At 43.8% G+C, this 22,499-nt stretch overlaps 1 protein-coding gene across 1 annotated transcript in view; it reads right to left on the reverse strand.

Moving 5' to 3' along the window:
• The window catches only part of Trpm8 (transient receptor potential cation channel subfamily M member 8), a 70,783-nt gene extending 49,492 nt beyond the window's left edge, over nucleotides 1–21,291 (reverse strand). The window contains exons 1-8 of the mRNA XM_034521507.2: nucleotides 21,173–21,291; nucleotides 17,737–17,810; nucleotides 13,363–13,519; nucleotides 12,340–12,517; nucleotides 10,628–10,800; nucleotides 8,526–8,700; nucleotides 7,335–7,402; nucleotides 3,082–3,279 (exon numbers count right to left, since the gene is read on the reverse strand). Coding sequence (XP_034377398.1) covers nucleotides 3,082–3,279; nucleotides 7,335–7,402; nucleotides 8,526–8,700; nucleotides 10,628–10,800; nucleotides 12,340–12,517; nucleotides 13,363–13,519; nucleotides 17,737–17,810; nucleotides 21,173–21,289 — 1,140 coding nt within the window. The 5' untranslated portion in view covers nucleotides 21,290–21,291. The remainder of the gene's footprint in view (nucleotides 1–3,081; nucleotides 3,280–7,334; nucleotides 7,403–8,525; nucleotides 8,701–10,627; nucleotides 10,801–12,339; nucleotides 12,518–13,362; nucleotides 13,520–17,736; nucleotides 17,811–21,172) is intronic.
• Between the last annotated feature and the right edge of the window lie 1,208 nt (nucleotides 21,292–22,499).

The following is a 22,499-nucleotide window of genomic DNA, read 5'->3' on the forward strand; positions in this document are numbered from 1 at the left end:
ACCTATAGCTCCCCAGGGAGGAAGCTGGCTTTTATATGAGTCTTCCCACCTATGATTATTCCATCTTTGTTTTTAATGACCACATATCAAAGATTCTAGATCTTCCTCCTCACCTACATCACAGCCTCTAACTTCTGAATTGTATAAATGACCCCTTTGACCACAACAACTACTGTGGTCAGAGTAGTTATATAGGGACACACACATCAAAAGGTTCCTATAATAGTGCTGTGAAAGACCCATTTTAACTAGGGTGTGTGTGTGTGTGTGTGTGTCTGTCTGTCTGTCTGTCTGTCTGTCTGTCTGTCAGTGTGTGCCTATGTGTATGTCTGTATGTCTCTGTGTGCATGCATGTTTGTCTATCTCTGTATGTGAGTGTGTAAGTCATGTCTATATGTCTACATGTGTATGTGTGCGCATACATGTCTGTTTGTCTCTGTGTATGTATGTGAGGGTGTATGTCTCTGTATGTACATGTGTGCATGTCTGTCTGTTTCTCTCTGTCTCTCTGTCTCTCTCTGTCTCTCTCTCTCTCTCTCTCTCTCTCTCTCTCTCTCTCTCTCTCTCTGTGTGTGTGTGTGTGTGTGTGTGTGTGTCTGTGTCTGTATGAATGTATGAATGTGAGAGAGATGAAACCTGACACACTAAAGATACCAATTGTTTGGTAAGTAAATGGATGAAGAACAGGCAACAGAAGACCATGGAAGCCTTCTAAGTGTGGTTGGTCATGAAGTCTGAGACAGGAGGAAGGAATAATTCAAAGGAAAACAAGAAGCAAGAGGACTTGATGCTAGAGAGATCAATAACTTGCATTATTATTTTTGAGAGACAAATAGCCTTTGTGATTTTTCTGTAGTGTTTAATTTTAAAACAGTCTTTGAAAAAGCACCTAATTTCAAGTTAATTCTGATTGATGAATAAAGATGCCAATAGCCAATAGCTGGGCAGAGGAAACACAGGTGGAATTTAGGTTTCATGGGCTTGAGAGACTAGGAGGATCATGAGAAAAAAGAATGTACAGGAAAGAGAAGGAAGGAGAAGCCACCATGGGTTAAGAGTCACAAAGCAGCTCGATTGGGGTAAGACATCTTTGATTTTGTAATAAAAGGGGGAGAAAAGAAAACAAACACAGATACAGAGCACAGTGACAGCCCTAGAGAGGATTCTGTGGACCTTCTAACTGTGTTTGACTGAATGGTATTTAGTGTGGCTAATATTCAGATACTATAAAGACTTGAGGTCTTGATGGGCCCATAGTAGTTATATGGAATCACTGTGAGGGAGCTGTTGGGGACAAGGTGTGCTGCCAGGGACACTGGGATAGGGATTTCTTGGAGAGATGGAGTAAGCATGAGTTCAATTTTGGAAGTCAGCCATCCATGTGACCAGCGAGGTCACTCAAGACTATACTGGAAGGTTGTTCATATATTCCACTAATTTACATATTTATTAGTTAATAATCCCACTCCCAAGTTAGGTCTTTTGGGAAATCTGTACCAATTGCACAACTCCATATGAATGCATAGTTAAAATGCCAGAGTAATTTTCATTTTATGTATGCCTTCTGGTTGACATGATTAGAAATAAATATATTTAATTAGATGTGAATATAAATTAGATATGAATCACAGAAATGATAATATAATCAAAGGCAGCAAAGTTAGCCTGACATTTAGCTTAGGATGAATTGGCTATGATAGTTTTCTTGAAGTAGAATTTAAAATCCCTCATAAAGAATGGAGGGACAATTAGGACTATTTCATTCTTTGGATATGATATGAACCAGACTCCATGTGTCAACTTGTAGAAGGCTTAAAACAGAAAGCCACTGGAATGGACTCAGGTCCATGTTAAAGAGGCAAACTAAAGTTCTCCATTCCTTCCTCTCTGGGTATTCTTGCACTGGCTACTGAATTATTTTCACCTATCACAGGAAATGGAAAGAGGTGACTGGTATGCAACACTGGGGATGAACATTTGTCTGTTCACCTGTTAGGACTAGCTAAAACTGTACAGCTGTGCAATGTGTAGAGAGTCAGAAATGTATCCCCATTTCAGACAGCAGGCACACTTCCCCTTATCTATCTATTTCTTCGTGGAAATAATATCAAGGAATGAGCTTCCTGGTCATTCTCTACCACTTCATCATTTCTGGATAGACAGTGAGTTTGACCTTTCCCAGCCAAATCAATGATAGTTATCTTCCCTAGTATCTGTTGCTTGCAGAATGGGATGTTCTGATCTAAGGAGACCAATGTTTGTCATGTACTGACTGTGATGTGTGGGCCCAACCAGTACACTGGGACTCAGCACAAGGAAGGATGCCTATGGCTGGATGCCTCTCTTTGGTCAATTTTGCCTTCAACCTTCCATACATTTCAGTCTTCATCTCCATTTGCCTGATTCTTGTGCTGAACTTGGACATGACAAACTATAATCCTTGCAAGAACGGTCCCACAAAACCACCAGTGTTACCTTTTGGTGTGAAAATCTAAAACAAACAAACAAACAAACAAATAAAAACCACAATATCTCAGTAGAAAGATCACACAAGCCATCAATAGTCAAGACTTAGCCCAATACAAGTGCTGTCTCTCGGCTGTAGGGATGAAATTCAACCATATTTCTAGGCTCCAAATTTCTAAATTTTAGACAATGGGCTTAATCTAGAAAGGACCTGTTTTCTGACCACTTCAGATCCCCCCATTCTTTCAAGCTTATGAGCAAGCCACCCTCTTGTAGATGTCAACTCTGGGTAGAGTCTGCATTTCTAGGGACTTCGTTTCTCCCTGTCTGTGATGCATACCAAACACAGAAGCATATGCGTTGGGATTGTGGCACAAGAAAAAAACAAGCTTTGCAAAGGGCTTGAGTCTATCTCTTAAGAACAAATAATTGGAGAGTATACAACTTATCCAAATTTCAACTTCCAGCAAGACACCTAGTATAGACCAGAGAACAGCCTCAAAGTCATGAAGAAAACTCAAATACTCACCATTGCTGGTGGAATCAAAAACATAAGACATTGTCCTATCTCAGAAACCTGCCTTGTCCATACCCAGCATCTTCCCCCAAACTCACCCATCTGATCCAGCTCTCAATCTCCTCTTCAGGCAGTCGGGACACAGTGCGTGGTAAAAACCGTACCAGCTTCTCTTTGACCATGGAAGAGGTTAAAACATCCTGCACCTCCACCAGGCTGGCGATCACGTCGGCAATCTGCCCTGAGCCTTCCACCACCACACAGGGAATCTTACTTTTGACGGATGTGTTGATGGCCTAGGAGAGGGAATTGGACAGATAGAAGAGTCTGTAGTGACCAGCATGGTCCAGCTCAGGCCCAAGGTTCTAAATCAAGCCAGTGAAGAAAATGCATTGATGCTTCTTTCTGCCTTTCCAGATGTGACATTTATTTCAAACCAAAATCAAACCAACCTCATTGGCTTTATGGATGGGAAAAGTAAAGCCAATCACTTGACAACCTGAGAAAATGACAAATTCCATAAAAATGTAATAGTTTGTCTTCCATAAAGAGGTAGTTTGAAAATACCCTTATTATTATATTGAATATAACTTATTATTGACAACTTATGTAAAGGAAATAATCAATGCCCTGAAAATACTTTAAAAGCAGTTAGCCATGTGATTTATTCATTGACTCCTTTCTTCCTTTCTTCACTCATTGCAAGAAGTTTCTTGAAATATTGCTTTCTGGATAAACACCTCTCCCACCAATGTTTTCTTTGCAAGAACTTTGGAAGTTGGAAGAGGGGACTCAGACCCTTCATCATGTAACTTCAAGATCAAGGGATTAGTACACATAGGCACAGAAAAACCTGTAAGCCCTTCTTTACAGGCTGAACGCTTCCCATAGAGAAAACAAGCCCATCAGGCCAAGAGCGTGGAGCTATGTTGAGTTTGAGGGAACAGGCCAGAAGTCCATTCACATGCTTCAGAGTCCACACTCAAGATGGACCTACCATCTCTCTGCTCCACCATCTCTCTGATCTACCATCTCTCCCCACCTCTGCTGTTTGCCATCACTGACTGTCCGTTCTTTATTCTCTCTCATTTATTCTAGTTCTTGGAGAATTTCACACAATGCATTTTGATTCTGGTTACTCCTTCCACCAGCTCCTCCCACATCATTCCAACCAATAAATAGTCAGCAAAGGCTCTAGGGGACATCACAGACTAATTTTTTTTTTAAAAAGGCATGGGTTAGTTTTTGAAGAGTTGTTGGCCAGTAAGGTTTCAAAGACACCCTCCCCAAACACTACAGGGTATTATCCTTGACAATAAGAGCCTATTGCTAAAGACACCACCCACACTAGTCAGAACACGGAGAAATCAAGCTAATACTGACCTGGAAACCTCATCTCTACTGACTAGCATTCACAGTGCGGGAAAGTGCTATGCACTTCCAGAGTAGAAAAGTAATCCTCAGTCTTACCCAGCTGTGGATCCTGTGAGCTACAATAGCAAGTGGCCAGGCAAGACATGCGCACTGGTACAGTAGGAGACCTGAATGTCATGGGAGTAACCTATCACTTTCTGATTGGATTTAAGGCACACTCCCCAAGATAAGACCCTTAGCCAGAACTGTTCAGAAACAGGACCAGGAACCTGTGGCGAGACACTTAGGCCCTAGGGGAGAACCCATGATTGTCACTCTGCTAAGTGGGCGTAGAATTAAACTGACTCTCAGTGACTTAATGCTATACCCACAGATTAGTGACCCAGTCAGCCAGTATCAGAGAAGCTTCTTTTTGCAGTAGATGGAGATTAACACAGAGAACTACAGCTGTGCAAAGTGCAGAGACTGAGAAACTGCAGAGCGCTCAGCCCTAAATGGGCCATCTATTTCACACCCTCTCCACAACTCCTCTTTATATGGCTCCCTTTTCAGCATTTGTCTGATGGCCATTTCACACTGAAAAAAAAAAGGTTCATTTTAATTGTTCCCTGAAAATTCTTTTAAAGCGTTTTTCTTTGAAAAGCTCCTGAATGGAAAACAAACAAAAGCATCTAAGTATCTGTTGAATGAAAGGCCATTGTTCCATGAAAGGACAGACAGTGAGCGTTCATCTATGATTCCAGGTAATTTTTCCAGTAAGGGCTGGGAACTCTGGTGATACACTTGAGTTCCTGGGGGCAGAGAAGGTGACTGTGTGCAGGTCTGCTTACCCTAACTCCAGTTTTAAACTAAAATCAGGAAAGGGGAGGTGGGCATAGAAATAATTAAGAAGAGTTGATTGTTATTTTCTTATATTTTATTCCTATAGCAAAAAAAAAGTTCTGAAGACAATGTATCCATTAACTACAATGCAGTCTTGCTGATGTTCATTTCTACAGAGCCAGAGGCCTGAATTCAGTGCAACAGTAACACCAAGACCCAGGGTATGGGTGGGAAAGTGGAGTCTTTGCCCAGATACTCAGTGTCACAGGTGCAGAATCATCCAGGCACTCCATGTTGGCAGCATCACCTGGCCGTGAGATTCCTGCACATGGAGTCCAGGATCCCCAGGAGCTGCTCACGCCATTCTGAATACATTTCCTCACACTTCTCAGCTGAAGAGCAACCTGTGTCTAGTAAAGGAACAGTGCATGGTGGGAAAATGTTTCCTACTTTAATAAAGAGCTTGTTACATATAGATGACAAAGTCAAGAAAGTCCATGAACATAGCTTTCAAGAATTTAGGACATCATATAGAAACCAAATTTGTAACACTGTCAGGGAGAAGAAGAAACTGCAATTAAAACTTAAAACACAGAAAAGCTATCCAATGCAATTTATAGCAAACGATCCAGTTGGGAATGGAAGGACCATCCAAATACAAGCATTGTTTTGGAACTTAAATAAATACAGCCAGGAAAAAAAAAATCTCTCCACAATGTAATACAGCTAAAATGGTAAGACCATAGAAGCACTATCTAAAGTTGCAGAAAAAGATGCCAATTCACAACAGTAATCCCACTGGAGATATCAGTGGACTCAGGGGAAACCCTGAATCAGGGAAACAAACAAACAAAAACTGCCAAAGAGATCAGCATACTCAGGAAAGTTATCTTTTAAAATTGAAGAAGGGGGCTAGATAGATGGTTATCTCTCATCCTATACCAAAGTAAAAAAAAAAAAAAAAAAAAAAAAAAAAAAAAAGTGGATCCGAGACCTTAATATGTAACCTGAAACTTTGAACAGAGGTAGAAGAATGTAGCCAGTACATTTCAAAATACAGAAGCAAGTCCCTTCCAGAAAGGATCCCAATGGGTCAGGAAATAGCAGCATGAATTGAGAACTGGAGTTAGATAAAATATGAAAGCTCTTCCATAGCAAAGAAGACAGTCCACAGAGTGAGGAGACGGCTACCAGAATGAGAGAGAACGCTTTGCCTGCTATACAGCTAACAGGATATTAATATCTAGAATCTATAAACTCCAAGAGTTAAGTACCAAAGTCCCAAATTAAATAGTCATCAAATGAGCAACTAAAGGCAACAGATGGGTCCTCAAAAGAAGAAGCACCAAGGGCCAAAGAATTATAAAAATATGTTTAACATCCTCGGACATCTCACCACTGACAGACTGACTAGCATCAAGAAATAAAGCGAGAACATGCTGGCGAGGGTGCCAAGGAAAAGTGACCCTTATGTGCTTCTGATTGGAGTTTAAATTAGTGCAGTCATTATGGGAATAAACAGAGGTATCTCAAAATAAAAATTAAAAAAAAAAAAAAAACCACAGGACCCAGCATACTACTCAGGAGTATACACCTGGGAGGAATCTAAGTCAGCTGGCACGAGAGACACCAGCGCTCCCATGTTCACTATGGAACTATTCATGATAGCTAAGATATACAATCAGACCAGCCACCCGATAGGTGGAAAGATATAGTGTTGGTTAAAACAATGGAGTTTTAGTCAGATATAAAGAAAGCTTTGTCATCTGTAGGGAAACGGTTGGCACTGTAGATAATAATGTTGAATAAGAAAAGACAATCATATTTTCTCTTGTATGGAGAATCTAGAGTATACACACACACACACACACACACACACACACACACACACACACTCCATGAAGGGAGAAGGAACTGTGTGGCAGAAGGAAAGAGATGAAAGAAATGGGGAGAGAGAGTTGCTGAACGTGAGGAAAACGCAGGATGTTCATGTATGAAAAGCTCACAGTATATTTGATTTTATACAGTATCTAGAAACTTAGTTTTAAAAGATCAGATAAACCCAAAAGACTGAGGGTGGGGGGTATCTACTGAGTAAGCTGTAGACCAGCCTAAGCTGTAGACCAGCCTTTCAAAAAACCAAGCCAGAACTCACTTTCAAAGTCTCTCTTCCACCTCCTTGGGCAAAACACACGATGGGGATTTTACCACCATAGTTGGAATCTGTAAAACAAAGAATAAACTGTGTTTGGATTCCATCTTAAGGACTGGAGGTGGGAGGAGTGTCCACTCTGAGAGTTCATGGCTTGGGTCATAGCTGCTTGGATTTGACCTTGATCTTGAATGGAGAGATCACACAGAATGAATCACCGTGCACCAGACCATCAACTGTGTGACATGCACAGTGTTGCCATTTGTCTCTGCTTTTTGAAATGCTGAAGCTGGTGCTTCATCAACAGTTGTGGATTTGATTAGAGTGGGCTGAAGTTTGCTCATATTCTCTCCCTCATTTGTGTAATCCTATGCTTTCATAAGTGGGGGACAAATTTGTATAATGAGGCATTCTCTCAATGGAGTTTACTGCATCTATAAATAGCTTTCTTAGGGAAAACAATTGAGGATGTCCTGTGAGTCACTGTCACTCATTCACAGAGCAACTCCTCTCCAAAGCAAGACGCCCTTCAGCACCCTGTCCACAGGAAGGGAAGACACCTGTGGCTTATCAAACAAAATATTGGACTCAGTTTCCGCAAAATCAATGTTTTAGGTGATCCTATCCTGGTAGTCCATAGAAACTAAAGCATTAAATAACCTTCCAGGGTGGCTGGAAAGGTGGCTCATTGGTTAAGAGGCTGCTCTTCCAGAGGTCCTGAGTTCAACTCCCAGAAACCATATGGTGGCTCACAACCATCTGTAATAGAATCTGATGCCCTCTTCTGGTGTGTCTGAAGACAGCTACAGTGTACTCACATACATAAAATAAATAAATAACTTTTTGGTTGTGACATTAGTAGGCTGGTTTCTTACCTAACCCTACCTAAGTGCATTGCTTCTTAAATACATACTTTTCCCTTAGGGGCTTCACTTGTTCTAAATGCTAATAGAAGAAAAGCCAGCAGGCTTTTAAACTGATACAAAAGTGTAAGAAGCTATCTGTCACTGCCTTCAGCATGCTGAAGGATGTGTGTCAGTGACTCTGAAGCAGAGACACTCCTGGGATGCTGAAGAAAGAAGAAATATTAGTTCCTCTTTAGCAGTGAAGACATGGAATCAAGAGGGCTAGCAATGTGGCACAAGCTGTTGCCACAACAGCTCGTGGCTGGCCTCTGGATCCCTAACGGCTGACCTTGACTGGTGCGCTCAGAGATGTACTTTTCCAGCTGATTCCGGAGCTTGGCTTCCACCGTGGGGTGTCCATGACAACCGTTGTCCACAAGCAGCAGGTGGGTATGGTTGTTGTCCAGGATGTATAAAGGATCTCTAGTGAAGTCATCCATGATGTATTGAGCTGAAAAATGTCCCTGCAAGGCACAGGGACACTTGTCTTTGAGATACAGGCTGACATTATTATGACCCTACTGAAATTAGAGAATGAGTGTTTGTTATATACTTCCTCTTCTGACTGTACCTGACAAAGAACATCAAAGTTCAAGCAGAAAAAGTATAACAGACAGCCTAGGACAGACTGCAGAAGTGCTGCCTTTTTTTTTTTCATGTGCGTATAATACTCACATGACTCAAAGATATAATATTGATTAAAGAATTAAAAGGAAACAGATGATGGAAGACAAAATACTCAGAAATGAATCTAAAGTGCACACAAGCGTTTCGAACTGTGGCCTCAGCTCACTTTGGCTGAGTTTCTATTCTACTCAGGTCATAGCTACGTGAGCCCATGTCGGAAGACGAGGCCAACAACATTAATGACAACAACAACAACAACAACCACCACCTAAGAGTTTGCTGCAAAACCACATCATCTGCTAAAGACTGGCATCGGAGACATGAAAGAAATAAAAACTAATGGTATAATTTAACCATCTGAAAACTATGTTTCCTATAGAAACAAAGTCTGCAGAATGTAAGAGGAGAATGTAAATTATACTTAATTCTGAGAGCCAGGAGTTGTTGTTATCAAGAGTTGATGTGCATTTAGTTATTTTTTCTGCATGCCTGTGTTTTATAATTTCTTATTTATAATTATAAGCATCCCCATGGTGTTAAAACATCCTCAGAAGTAGTATTTTCCTACCTCCATGGTTTGACTTCATTTTTGTGTGAGACTTCCCTCTGTAGTAATATTACTAAATTATAATATCTAATAATAAATACCTAGTCACAAGTATTGTTGGATATTTAGATTCATGTCAATTCTTGGTTATTACAGAAATATTTTAATGAACATACTGCCCTAATATTAAATTCTCCATGAATGAATTTATGACTTTAATTGTTGAGACTTTTCTATAAACAAATTTTACCCTCTTGATACATTTCTAAATGGTTTTTCTGGGAAGAACACAGAGTTGACTCCTAGGTTCTTTGTGCCCCTTTTAAATCTTAAAAATGGTGAGAGACAGGAAAGTGAACCATGGTTTTTAAAACCACAGATCTCTTAACATTAACCATCTAAATGTCTCCTGAGCCACAGCTGGATGAATATGTGTATTAAATTTACATTTCTGAACATCTACCCCAAATCTTCTGAGTTAGAATTGGAAGTTTCTCGCTGTTCCTAAAACGTCATGTTCAACACATATGACAAAAGACATCACATGCCTCTAGTACATTCTGTACGAGATTTGAGGGAGTCCTGCTACTCTCTAAATCAGTTCTCAAGAAACACTTGGTGGTGTAGATTTGAACAATAATAGATTTAAATTCCCAAGACTCTGGTACAGCAATGCGAGATCATACCTGCAGGTGAACTCTTTTGAGACAGATTTGGATCGTGGTTATAAAAACAATGGGTCCAAATCTAACCTGAGTTTGCTGGGGACAGACTTTAATTGAAAACTACCTCAGGATTAGCCTATGCTTTGGAGTCCCTTAAGTATCCCCAGACAATCCTTGTTTTTTAATTGCCAAGGTAAAAAAAATGCTATTCTTATAAGGCAGGCTTTCCATGATCTAGCTCCATCAGAGCCCTAGCCTTCAGGCCAAGACCTGTGGTTCTCAACCCCTGGCTTGCAACCCATTTGGAGGTCAAACAGCCCTTTCACAGGGGTCACAAATTAGATATCCCATATATCAGATGTTTACATTACAATTCATAACGGTAGCAAAATTACAGCTATAAAAGTAGCAACAAAAACGATTTTATGGTTGGAGGTCACCACCACATGAGGAACGGTTTTAAAGGATGCAGCATCTGGAAGGTTGAGGACCACTGCCATAACCACTGCCCTGGTCTTTCTCCCACGTGATCTTGCAAAGCTCCATCCATACCTCATCATCACAATTCCTGATGAGGGTGTCCCTGTTGGAGACCATGCCCCACGCCGCTATGCCGATGGCCACAATGTTCTCTTCTGAATTCCTGCTGATGGTGTTATCTCTCACCACCTCGCCTATGTATTTCATCAGACCGTAATGAGTGCCTCCGGTGAGGATCCATGCACCTGTGGAGGAGAGAGGAGGACCAGAACTTCAGCTCATACTGCGGAAGGTTTTTGTCCTGTGTTTCCAGACTCCTAAAAAAAACCTTCCTGCCATGAGCCCCAGGGCGCTACAGCCCAAGTGTCAGAGTTCTCTCCTTCCATCATGTGGGTTCCCGGTATCAAACCCAAATTTTCAGACTTGACAGCAAGCACCTTTATGTGCTGAGCTGAGCCATCTTGCTAGCCCCAATGCCAGGGACTTTGTGGATTTTCTTCTATCATGTTCCCAGGGCCCACAACAACCCTGGACATACACTGGGAAATTCATATCTCAGATAAAGTGTGTCTTCTCAGTTCTGTTAGTCAATGAATCTCTGCAAAAGAAGCTCCAAGAATATTGAGTTCAGATAAACTGGGCTCACTTACGAGAAAGACACCAATCAAATCTAAGCTGAGATGCAATCTACAAAGCTATTGGTGTGTGTTCATTGAAGTGTGAAGCCAGACAAAGGCTGAGACTTAGTGCTGTTGTAAGAAAACTGAGGTATTTGGAATCCAGATGGAGACTAAGTTTCTTACTTAGAAAGCTCATTATTAAAGGGGCACAATAAACTATTATATGATAGTCCCAGTGTAAACTGCCCTGGGTTGGATAATTGCACTAAGATATATGTACAGGTACACCCCTCCTCTTAGGAGATGCATGCCAGTGAACTTGGCTAAGAGTCATGATGTCTGTACCCTGCTTTAAAATCATTTGGCCCCAAACTCTAGTACACAAATATTCATAAAACAATAGAAGACAAATGTACGAAGTGATGGCCATCAGTAAATCTAGATGTGTGCATTTATATTCATCTTGAAACATTTCTGTAAGACTTGAAAGGGTTTAAACCGAAAAGGCAAAAGGAGAGAAGCCCCTAAGGTGAGTGTATGAAGTCAGAGCCATCGTTATCTGGTCATGCACCCACGCAATGCTCCCAACCCATCCTGCAGCCTCTGCTTCCGAAAGTACATCAATGATCTCTGAGATTAAAGATAAACCTAATTAAAACACCCTTTTTGATTTAATAGACTCTTCTGGGTAAAATTTTATACGTGTAAATAATTAAAATACTGGGAGGTTTGTTTTTTTTTTTTAATCAAGGCAACACCTGAGTGAGAGTTACTCTGTGAATCTGTCAACCAGAGTATCTTGTCTTTCCCATCCACCTGAGAATTATATTTGTAATAAAATAACAACTATGTTTCTCTGAGGCTGGAAAGGTAGCCATTATGAGTGTAGATTGCTCTTGCAGAAGACCTGGATCCAAACCCAATACTCAAATGGCAGCTCACAACTGCCTCTATCTCTATCTCCAGGAAGAACCAATGCCCTCTTCTGGCTTCTGAAGGTACCTGAACTCATCTGAGCATACCCACATATAATTATGTGCACATACACACACAGCTCTAAGAGCATCTGGATTCTGCAGGAAAGTGGCATGTGGAAACTTTGTCCCCAGCACCCAAAGATGCAGTGCAGAATGACCCCTGGGTATTCTCTCAATTCCTGCGTACCTTTAGACTGCGCGATGTAAATCAGCCTGCTGAAGATCTTGCGCATGCGTGGCTTCAAAGCAAAGTTTTTGGCTCCACCCGTCACGGAAATGACCAGGTTGGGTGTTTTGAGGTGCCAGTGCTGGGTCAGAAGTTCGTAGAGGGTTTCAGAGTCCGTGTCACAGGACAAGCGTAAATACTGTGGGGGCAGGATAAAAGCACCAGGTTTGTGTGCTCTGCCCCTGGGATGTTGAGTGGCTGCCTGCTCCTGGGGCACAGGAGTGTCCTAGGCAGGGCTGCTACCAGAACCTCATAGGAAAGTGGAAGGAAGATGTGAAGGAAGGGTGACCCTGAATGGTTCCACAAACCAGACGGTGAACCCCCAATTCTACCTGGCCTTTGAGGTATTGGAAACAGGGTAGGAGAGATGATTACAGGGTTCTCAAATAGTCATCCTGGCACACCTGGATGAGTCAAGGAAGGAGTGGGCAGGGCTATAGAGAGACTCACTGACCCATCCTGGGGCAGATCCCCAGTGAATGAAGCTGGGTGTGCTCAGGGACTGCCAAGTCAGGGCTTGGGGATACATGAGGTCAAGGTCTAGGTATCCAGCCTGTGAACTGTGCTGTCATTGAAACAGTGGGGTAAGACCAGTTTCTAATGGAAGGAGCCCGGTAAAATGCATGGATATGGAGAAATGTTGCCCTGATCGGAGCTACAGTATTATCCTCAGAATATCTGTCTCAAACTAAAGAGACCACTCACAAAAAGCACTCTGCTATCCTCTAAAAGTTAGGCTCAGATGTTACAGGGACCCATGACATGTCTAGGGTACAGCTCCAGTCACAATCCCATCCTTCACTGCTGAGTTTTCTCACTGAACATAATCTAGTCTTTTGGCTTTCACAACTTGTCTTTTTCTTTCTATGATTCTTGGTGGTTATTACCCAATCCCCTCCCCCCTCTACGCGACTGGACAGCTCAAGGTAACTCAGGCAGCCCAAGCTCTTAGCGCATATATGAAAGGAGAACACTGTTGCTTACCTTGCCTTTCTTCCCCAGAGTCTCAAACTGAATGTCCCCGAAGGCATCTGTTGGAAACTCCTTGGTATGTTTTTTGTAGTTCCACTTCTCATTTTGGTTGATCTGGGTGCCTTCGATGTGCTGGCTCTGAGCATAACCACACTTGCATATGCTCTCCCTGAGCAAGCCATGTTCATGGGAAGCAACAGATTTCCATCTACTTAAACGGTTTATCACATCGTAGGGTAAACAATGCACTATTAACTTCAGTCAACACAAAACAAGATCCTATCATGGCCTCGCATTCCCAGACTATTCCCTCATCTTGGTTGGTTGTCTAGAAACTAGTTTGGCCTTTTGTTCCCATTGCTAATTATCTGTTTGCCAACAAGCTTATCCTGTGCTGGAATCAGAAAGAGGCGGAGAACAGAGCCACATGGAGCCCACTGGCTGTGTAAGAAGCCATGAAGCTGGTAAGGATGGAGCTCAGGGATCTGGGAACCCTTGACTCAGCTTCTCACGTGGATCCTCACTACATCACAGGAGCCCAGGAACATGCAGGCATTGTGCTTCAGTGCCAGCCTCACCAGACGCCCAACAAAGGATGCTATTCTGGGTGCAGATAAACTCTTCTTCCCGTGAGCTGGACTCACTGGGGGAGACATTGTCCCTTCTCAGGGCCCACAGTTCTCCCTTAGAAATTACCCTTCTCTACTGAATAATAGCTGCTTCAGAGACTTTGGACCAATAATAGTTAGAGCTAGACAAGGACAATTGCAGTAGCGGGTACCAGCTCCTCCCATTGAAAGCACAGCAGAAGTCGATGTTAACTGTCCATGATGTGACATACATCATGCAGGAAGCAGAAAGGGGATGAAAAGATACACATTAAGTGGTAAAGCCTTTCCTCCCCTCCTTCCATCGTACTCTACAATTGTTCAACAAGGGTCTGAGAACACTGCTTATGATAAAATAATATCTGCAACATCCCAAGTTGAGACTTTGTGATTTCCTGTCCTCGCATTGCTCAGGATCTCCTGGGAGTGTCTAAGTACAAACCTGGCGAAGAACATGAAAGGACCAACCAAATGATTCGTTTGGCCCTGGTAAAGTCCCTTCTTCCCTGCCAGGCTTGCTGTGAGGTCTGGAAATGGAGCAAAGCATCAAGTCCATCTGGTGCACAGTGCATGCTTTGAAAAGGAGATCTTCAGCTCAGGGTTGTGCATGAAGGCAAGGAATACTGAAGGGCTAACAGCCAAAAAGAAATAAAATATCTGCAGATGCAGCCCATGTTTGACCAGTATGACAGAAGTTTGTTCAGAAGGACAGAACAAGGGAACCATGGAGCCAGACAATGTCATCCACCATCATTGTGGCTGACCAAAAGCCCGGTGCTCTCTTTTATACCCTTTGACCATGGCTAGGAGAATTAACGTCTTCATTCTCACAATAAAGACTGTGTCCCAAGATGTGGACCTTCTCCAAGATATGGAAGCAGTGTAAAAGATTTCCTCACTTTAGCCTTGTGCCCTACACACTCGCTTAACTAAACAAGGTGATTCTGGAGCAAAGATTCCCACAACAGGCTGAGCCACATAACGATATAGCAATTGAGAAAATCTTGTTACAGTTGTTTCTGGCTGGATTCTTTACTTTATATTCTCTGTACAAAAATAGAATGCCATCTAACAAGCACTGTGTGAGTGGACGAGCGCATAGGAGTGTCATTGATCAGTCTTCTGGTAAATAATTTGCATCTGCAAGCATCCTCAATGATTTGTGTGTGTGTCAAGTAGACATTTTAGTTTCCCTTCCAAGACCCAAGGATGCATACACGCAGCTGCCATGGAGCAGAGGAAGCTCTATGCTTCAAGGTCCTCCTCACCATTGAGTTTGTCTGGCATGTAGCAAAACGTAGGGCGAGTCCTAAGACTGCTGTCTGGCAGTAGGTGGTGTTTTCATTTATAGGTGATGAGAGTGGAGTGTGTTCATGTGAATCCTTCTAAATACTCAACAGAAGGAGCTCACAGCTCAGTAGACAAGTATCATGATCACTGCAGAAGAAGATGATGAATGGCCAAACCAAACCTGCCTGTTTCCACTGCCAGGAAGCTATGACCTCAGCTACATTCCAGGGGCTCAGGGATTCTAAGCTAATGTGAAGTACAGAGGTCAGGCTAGCCACCAAAGCCAAGGGAGAGACTAGCAAGAGGAATAAAGGCATCTCTTCAGGAGTCTTCATCAGCAGCTGCTCTCAATCCAGGAAACTGTTGCTATTGCTACCTCTTACAGGACCCTGCTGGGGAGTACACACTTGACCTGGGTACTGACAAGACTGACCTTACTCCCCAGCACCGAGATTGCATCAAGGTGACCTTGTCTATGCACCATAACCCTGAACATCTGCCCACAGTCAACAGGGACAGTATTGACATCAGTGTCCCTTTCTTGGAAATTTGGGAACAAAATCAGAATTAGGACCAAAAGACCTGTTCTCCTCTCCCTCCAGGTCATACAACAAGAGTCCTGTCAGTACCAAGGAAGGAGGAAATAGGCACAGAGAGTAGAGATGAGGTGAGAATAGAGAGGACTTCCCGAGACCCCACATATCTAGTCACAGAACTTCTAACTACACAAGAGACCCAACCACTGCGGGCTGTTAGGTGGCACTCCTGTCTCCCCATAGCAAGTCTCCCCTTTTCAAATCAACTCATGGAACTCTATGTAACGGAAACCTCTAGTTACCTCAGGGAGCAACTCAAAATACCTGTGGAAATAATAAAATATTTTTTTTCTAAAATTGTAAAAACTCAAGCTCCAGACTAGATCCTGTGCCCTCCCCAGCAGGGTCCTTGCCTTCATTTGCATAGCCCCACCCCCCAGGGAGCTTCACTCAACTTATCCAAGAGGACAGAGTCTGCTGGGCCTGAGCCATTTCTGCGAGCCCTCTCACTCACTAAGTCCCAGGGTACATCCGGAGACAAGGCTGCTCCACTCTGTCACTGCTGCCTGACAATCCCACTCTCATTTGGCCATGCCCACAGCCACCCAAGCTCATTGGCAGGGTGACAGAAACCCATTTGTCCTTGCTATAACTGAGGACATGTTCTTGAGCCCCTTTCCCTGCTAAGGATAGGGGTAATGTCTTAAATGACCGTTTGACCAAGCAAGTTGTCTATCTCCTTTATGGGCTAATAGCCCTCCAAGAACCAATAAGCATGAATTGTTTAGAAACAAGAAAAGGAGCTTACCAAGAAAGAACTGGGAGGATAGACACATGGAAGCGGGGCAGAGTTAGCAGAGAGGGAAGCTGGGAAGGATGGGAGGCATTGGTACCCTAGTTCACATCCTCAGAACAAAAGTTCTGAATCACTCAGAGCTATTATGAATCACACATCTCTATTATGGCCATGAACCATGAGTGGCTATTTGCAGCTTAATGAAGAGTAATTGTAGTCAGTAATTCAGTTCACTGGTGACACTAGCTACATTCCAAAAGATCAGTAGTCACATGTCACTGCCATATTGGTAGCATGTATGTGCAGGGAGTTTTATTGTGAAGAGCTATGATTGTGGATGGTGGACTTCCTGATTCTACTTAGAACCCGAGAAGTGAGAGGAGAACAGTGTGGACTGGTTCCATGGGACTCCCACTTTGGGAGTGTTAGCAGGTATCTGCTGGGCTACACAGTACCTCAAAGGTGCCCAGCAGGGAAGAAGTTCCAGCATCTTCCTCCAGGGACCCCTCAAGAAACAGACATCTGCTAGGCATGGAACTAAAGGTTCTCTGGGCTTAGCCCATGTGTGGCAACCCCAGGGTCTCAGCAGAGATCTTTGGCCTGTGTCATCTAGTTTGTCAAATAACGATGAAATAGGGGTGTCAATATTTCTCGCCACTTCATTTGAGTCCCTTGTCTTGTATCACACAGGATCAAATCTGTTCATTTTCTCACCAGCTCATTAACATTATAAAAGCCCCCTTGTGTGTGAGGCTTGTGGGGTCTCCCCCAAACACAGGAGACTTGGGGTAGAGAAACACCCAGCTAGAGGGGAAGTTCTAAGGACCACAGTTGGGAAGAAGTGACAGTAGTGTAGTTTTGCTTGCAGTGTTTGCAGCAGGGTGGACTCCTGGGCTCATGGCAGTTGCAGGGAGTGACATTCTCTCTCAGTGACTTTCCCAACTGCTAAATTACCAAAGCTAAAAGCCAAGAGGGAAGAACAGGACCAGGGAACAACTACAGGTGTGTCAAATCCATGTTAATCACACACCATCAGGGACTTAGAAGATGCAACCACCTCCAGGAAAGAACTCGTGGGCATCTGTTCATGTAGTAACAGTTGGTGAGACTGTTCTCTGAACCACAGAGGCAAACGTGAAGGAAAGTTGTAGCTTACATGGCCTTGGAGTCTCTGGTAAAGAAGACGCATTCTCGTTTTTTAAAATTTGCCTGAATAAAATTCACCAAATCCTGTGAAGAGAAAAACATGGAGTAGTACATTACTTGTTTGTTCTCAGATCTGCTAGTATTAATGAATGCTCTGTTCTACCACGCCTTCAAAGATTGCCATGGCAACCTCTTTGCTTCTTTTACTGTAATCTGAGTTTATTTTTATTGACACATACATTTAAACTGTTTGACTAAATGAAAATGCTTCTAAAAGTTGCATAGAGTTGTCTTATGTAAAAATGGCATCACACACACACATGAGCACATGTGCACACGCACGCACACACATACACACAATGTTTTTCAGTCTTCACAGTTATCAGGAAACAGAAGTGTAGGATGATAGTTTAGGATGAGAAAAACTATCTATGCATATTTCCTATGCATATATATCTATGCATATGATAGAAGTGTAGGATGATAGTTTAGGATGAGAAAAACTATCTATGCATATTTCCATGCCTCTTCCACCTGCTTTTTAAAAAGGAGATGTTTCCCAAAATGCCATACATTTGAATTCATTCTAATATGGGCAAGGTGGTTAGGCACAACTGGAAACTAGTTGCAGCAACCAGCCAAAACCTTTAGTTGGCAGAGTAAGACACTTCAAAATAGTATTTTAAAAATACTCACATTCCTCACAATGAGAGATCTGCAAGAGCTGTGTGTCATAACTAGTGTGGCAAGAATACAAAAGGACTGTCAATCGGTAAAAACAAAGCAAATGGCCCAATGGGAAAACATCAAGAGACAGAGCAGATAAGAAAAAAGGATCCCACAGGAAAGTAATGAACCCAAAGTTCACCCAGAGGAGGCCATTTTACACACACCAGGTGAACAAAGCCTTACACAACAGTTGGTTGCCATGGGAGATGAGGAGGAAGGTGAAGGACCTCACACCTCACATCATCAATGGATGAGAGAGTAAACTGGCACCCCTCACGACTATTGCACACGAAGCCATTTCTCTGAGGACCCACGAAGAGGAGAGCAGTTTCTCATGAGCCACTTGCACTCCCTCAGCTCATGGAGGTGGAGCTCCATCCTCAGAGATGTCTGGTCCTGATGAAGTGGGGCTGCTAGGAGCTTCCCTTTCCTGGAAGCCCCAGTCAATTGCAGGTCATTGGGTGCTGGCAGCTGAAGTACTCAGACCACTTCCCGTCCAAGTGGCCTCACAAGATAGACTGGCTTGAAGCCAGCCCTAAGTTCTTGTCCTCGATAGCATGGCCAGTGCTAGATGTGCACTCCAAAAGGTGGGGTTCCTCTCCTGGATGGAGTTCACCATGCATCCCCAACCCCTATACTAACAAGTCCACTGGGGACCTTTGCCTCCTTCCTTACCCTTTGAACATAAGTGAGCCTGTCCTTGGTTATCAGGCACTGGAGACCCTGGCAGTTCACTACCTTTCTCACCCTCTGAACATGAGTGAACCCCATAAATCTCATTGCTTAAACTCAGACTCATAGAAGGAGACATTCCATCTTCAGCTATCAGTCCTCAACTCAAAGGACATTCTCGCCACCACCACCCCCCACCCCCCACCCAGATAGATCCAGTGTACACACCCAAGAATACCAGGTAGTCTTGCTCCCAACATCAAAAGCCAGAAACCTGAGTATCTGCCTCTTTGAGATTGGGTAAGCAGAAGCCCATAGTGGAGTTCTACATAGCAGAAAAAAAAAAAAAAAAAAAAAAAAAAAAAACCTTTACAGGTGCTATGTGAATTCACATGGACCAATCCCTCCAAATAGTAGTGTTAAGCAAAAAATAAAGAACTCACCAAAGAATCCTTGCAGACACAGCTGCACTTGTAGCAAACAGAGACAAAGCCAAGCAACATAAGCAGCTGCACAAAGACCTGGTGACACACGGCTCAGGAGAAGGGTGCCTGTAACCTGAGGCAGAAGAGACCACACCCTTCTAGGGAGTGAAGGGTCACATGGGGACTTTGAAGCACTCTGCTTCTTAGGCTGGAGGTGGTTCCCAGGTAGTCACGGGGACTCTTAGTCTTGGGGGTGTACAAGGTCAGAAGCGGCTCCCAAGGCTGGGTGCCTCTTTATGTTTTGGGTCCTGAGTATTTCTTTCCTTACTTCCATCCGTGGAATGTAGGTCTCAGCTGGAGGAAGGCACAGGCCTTTGCTGTTCCTTTTTGTGAGTTTGCTGTCAGCTCAGAGACCCACACAATCCATCAAAATGATGACATCGCTGGCACCCTGACCCCCTGACACACACTCCTGTTCCTTTTCCATCTTTATAAAGCTAGTTTCTACCCCAACATCAAATGGTGCAGTCAGTGGAAGCCAGACATCAGACTACAGTGTTCTGATGAATAAAAGTGTGTGTCTAGCTGGATAGAGAGCTGGTGGGAGAGGGCCACGTGTGGCATGAGTAAAACTCAACAGAGATAGCCTCCTGGTGTCCAACTAAGCTGGCCCAGTTAGAAGCCATGGCCTGTCCGCAGTGCCAGCACTGGCTCAGGATGGGGAGAGATGGGCCAGAGAAAACAACCAGAGGCAAGAGCACTGCCAAAGAGAACAACTTGAGACAAGCACATAGGCATCGCAGCTCAGCCTCAATCCCACAGGGTGGAAGGGAGAGAATCAACCATAGTATTGAAATCAACACTGAAAACGTGACCAAAATGCAGAGAATAAATGGCTCTAGGCTGCCCAGCCCCAGATGGACCATCTACAATGTCCCTGCACCTAGTGCTTGAGGAACGGCATAGGTGAGGGACTAGAAAGATTGTAGGAACCAAGATGTCTGCTGCATGATGTCTTCTGTACAGGAGAACAGAGATGTTGCTCCCCTAAACTCTCAACAACATGGTTACTTGCCCAAAACTTGCAAAGTCCGTGTTAATTGGCGTGCCAATGGATGGAGGAAAATTTCATGAAGCCCCACCCCTACACGGAAGGGCTACAGGGAGTCAGCTGCTGCTAGGAGAGAGGTGATCCATACGAATACTAATTAGATAGCTCCAATAGGCTTCACACACACACACACACAGAGAGAGAGAGAGAGAGAGAGAGAGAGAGAGAGAGAGAGAGAGAGAGAGAGAGGAGGAGGAGTTAGACAGGAAAGAGAGGGACTGGAGATGCTACAAATACAGTGCACTCATATGAAATCTTCAAATTTCACCAGAAAATAAAAATGATTAAAGAAACATGGTGTTTACATTTTCCTCATGATATATTAAGATGACAGCTATCTTAAATGAGAAATGCTTGAAATACAATACAGCAATAAACATGCTTCTACATTCTACAGAAACAACTCACAAAACAAAACTACCCAGGACACAAGAGCTTATCTTTTTAAAGATGACAGATTGGTCACCCAGTAACCCTAGCTGTGTCCCGTGGCCTTAGTGTGGACTTACACTGTCACTGTAAGACACGTCTGTGCTCCGAGACACACTGGAGTACAGGGTCCGGGTGCTGCCCAAAGTACCATTTCTGCGGCTCCTCATGCTGAGCCTGGCTCCCTCGAAGGACATCTTGCCTGCGGAGATTTGAGGACAAGTGGGTTACAGACAGTAAAAAGGCTTCCCTGGAAGCATGTGCCCTGGTGTCCCTTCCTGCCACCCTCCTGTCTTTTGGTATGTGCTGTGTACCATGGTCTGCCTCACTTACCTGCATCCCCATACCCTATACCCATAACCTCTCACCTTCTGGGACATTTCTGCCTTTCAGCGCTATGCCCCGTCCATCTCCCTCATGCCTCAGTGCTGCCACCCTATGGCAGCAATGTGCATGACAGCACATCATGACCACCACATTCCTAGGATTAACTGTGTCTGACCTGCCCCCAGAGCACCATTGTGCTTGCACGGTGTCTATTTGGTTGGTAAACATGGAATGGCTAGCAATTAAAAAATAAAGAAAAAACTTTGTGTGTGTGTCTGGTGTGTGTGTGTGTGTGTGTGTGTGTGTGTGTGTGTCTGTGTGTGTGTGAGCACACACATTCTGTGGCACATCTGGGGATCAGAGACCAGCTTCTGGGTCTGTAGGTTCCTTCCTTCCACAATGCATTCCAAGAACTGAACTTAGATCTTCAGGTTTGCATGACAAGGACTTTCTTTTGCTGAGCCAGCTTGCTGGACTCTGGCTGCCATCGTGTATCAGCCAGATCACAGCCACCAAGTGGAGGCAGGATCCTGGCTCTGACTCAGTTAAGCAAGGCCTTAAAGTTGCATGCCCCAGGTCTCCCTGAGACTCTGAAGCTGTGTGTGAGTCCCAGGGACACCTAGTGCCTCCCACTTGTGTGAACATCAGGAAGCTCGTCTGTCCTGGGGGTGGGGTCACCATCCTCACTGTTCTCACTTGGGGACACTCATCTCTGCGGACAGAGATCCATTCCCTCATGTCTTCTAAACTCTCACCTGCATCCCAAGCTCCAGACTAAGCCTACTAACCAGACCACCTGACATCTAAGTGCAGCAACCAGGAAATTTCCAGAACAAAATCACCATCCTTCTTATTGCCCACACTCCCCAGTGTCTTCTCCTCTATGGACCACTGAATCCTAGACTGCCCTCTACTTTCTCCTGAGTTTCTGCAGTTGCAACAGTGGCCACCCAGGAGCCCTGCTGCCTCCCTGGCCTGACATCCACCTTCCTTTCCCTCTGCACCCTGCTCCTCCTCTGGACTCCTCCTTTCCCATCTGCATCCCTACCCTCTGTCTGGAGCCCTCTTCCCCAGATTCCC

This window comes from Arvicanthis niloticus, chromosome 17 (genome assembly GCF_011762505.2).
Source record: "Arvicanthis niloticus isolate mArvNil1 chromosome 17, mArvNil1.pat.X, whole genome shotgun sequence".
Lineage (NCBI taxonomy): Eukaryota > Metazoa > Chordata > Mammalia > Rodentia > Muridae > Arvicanthis > Arvicanthis niloticus.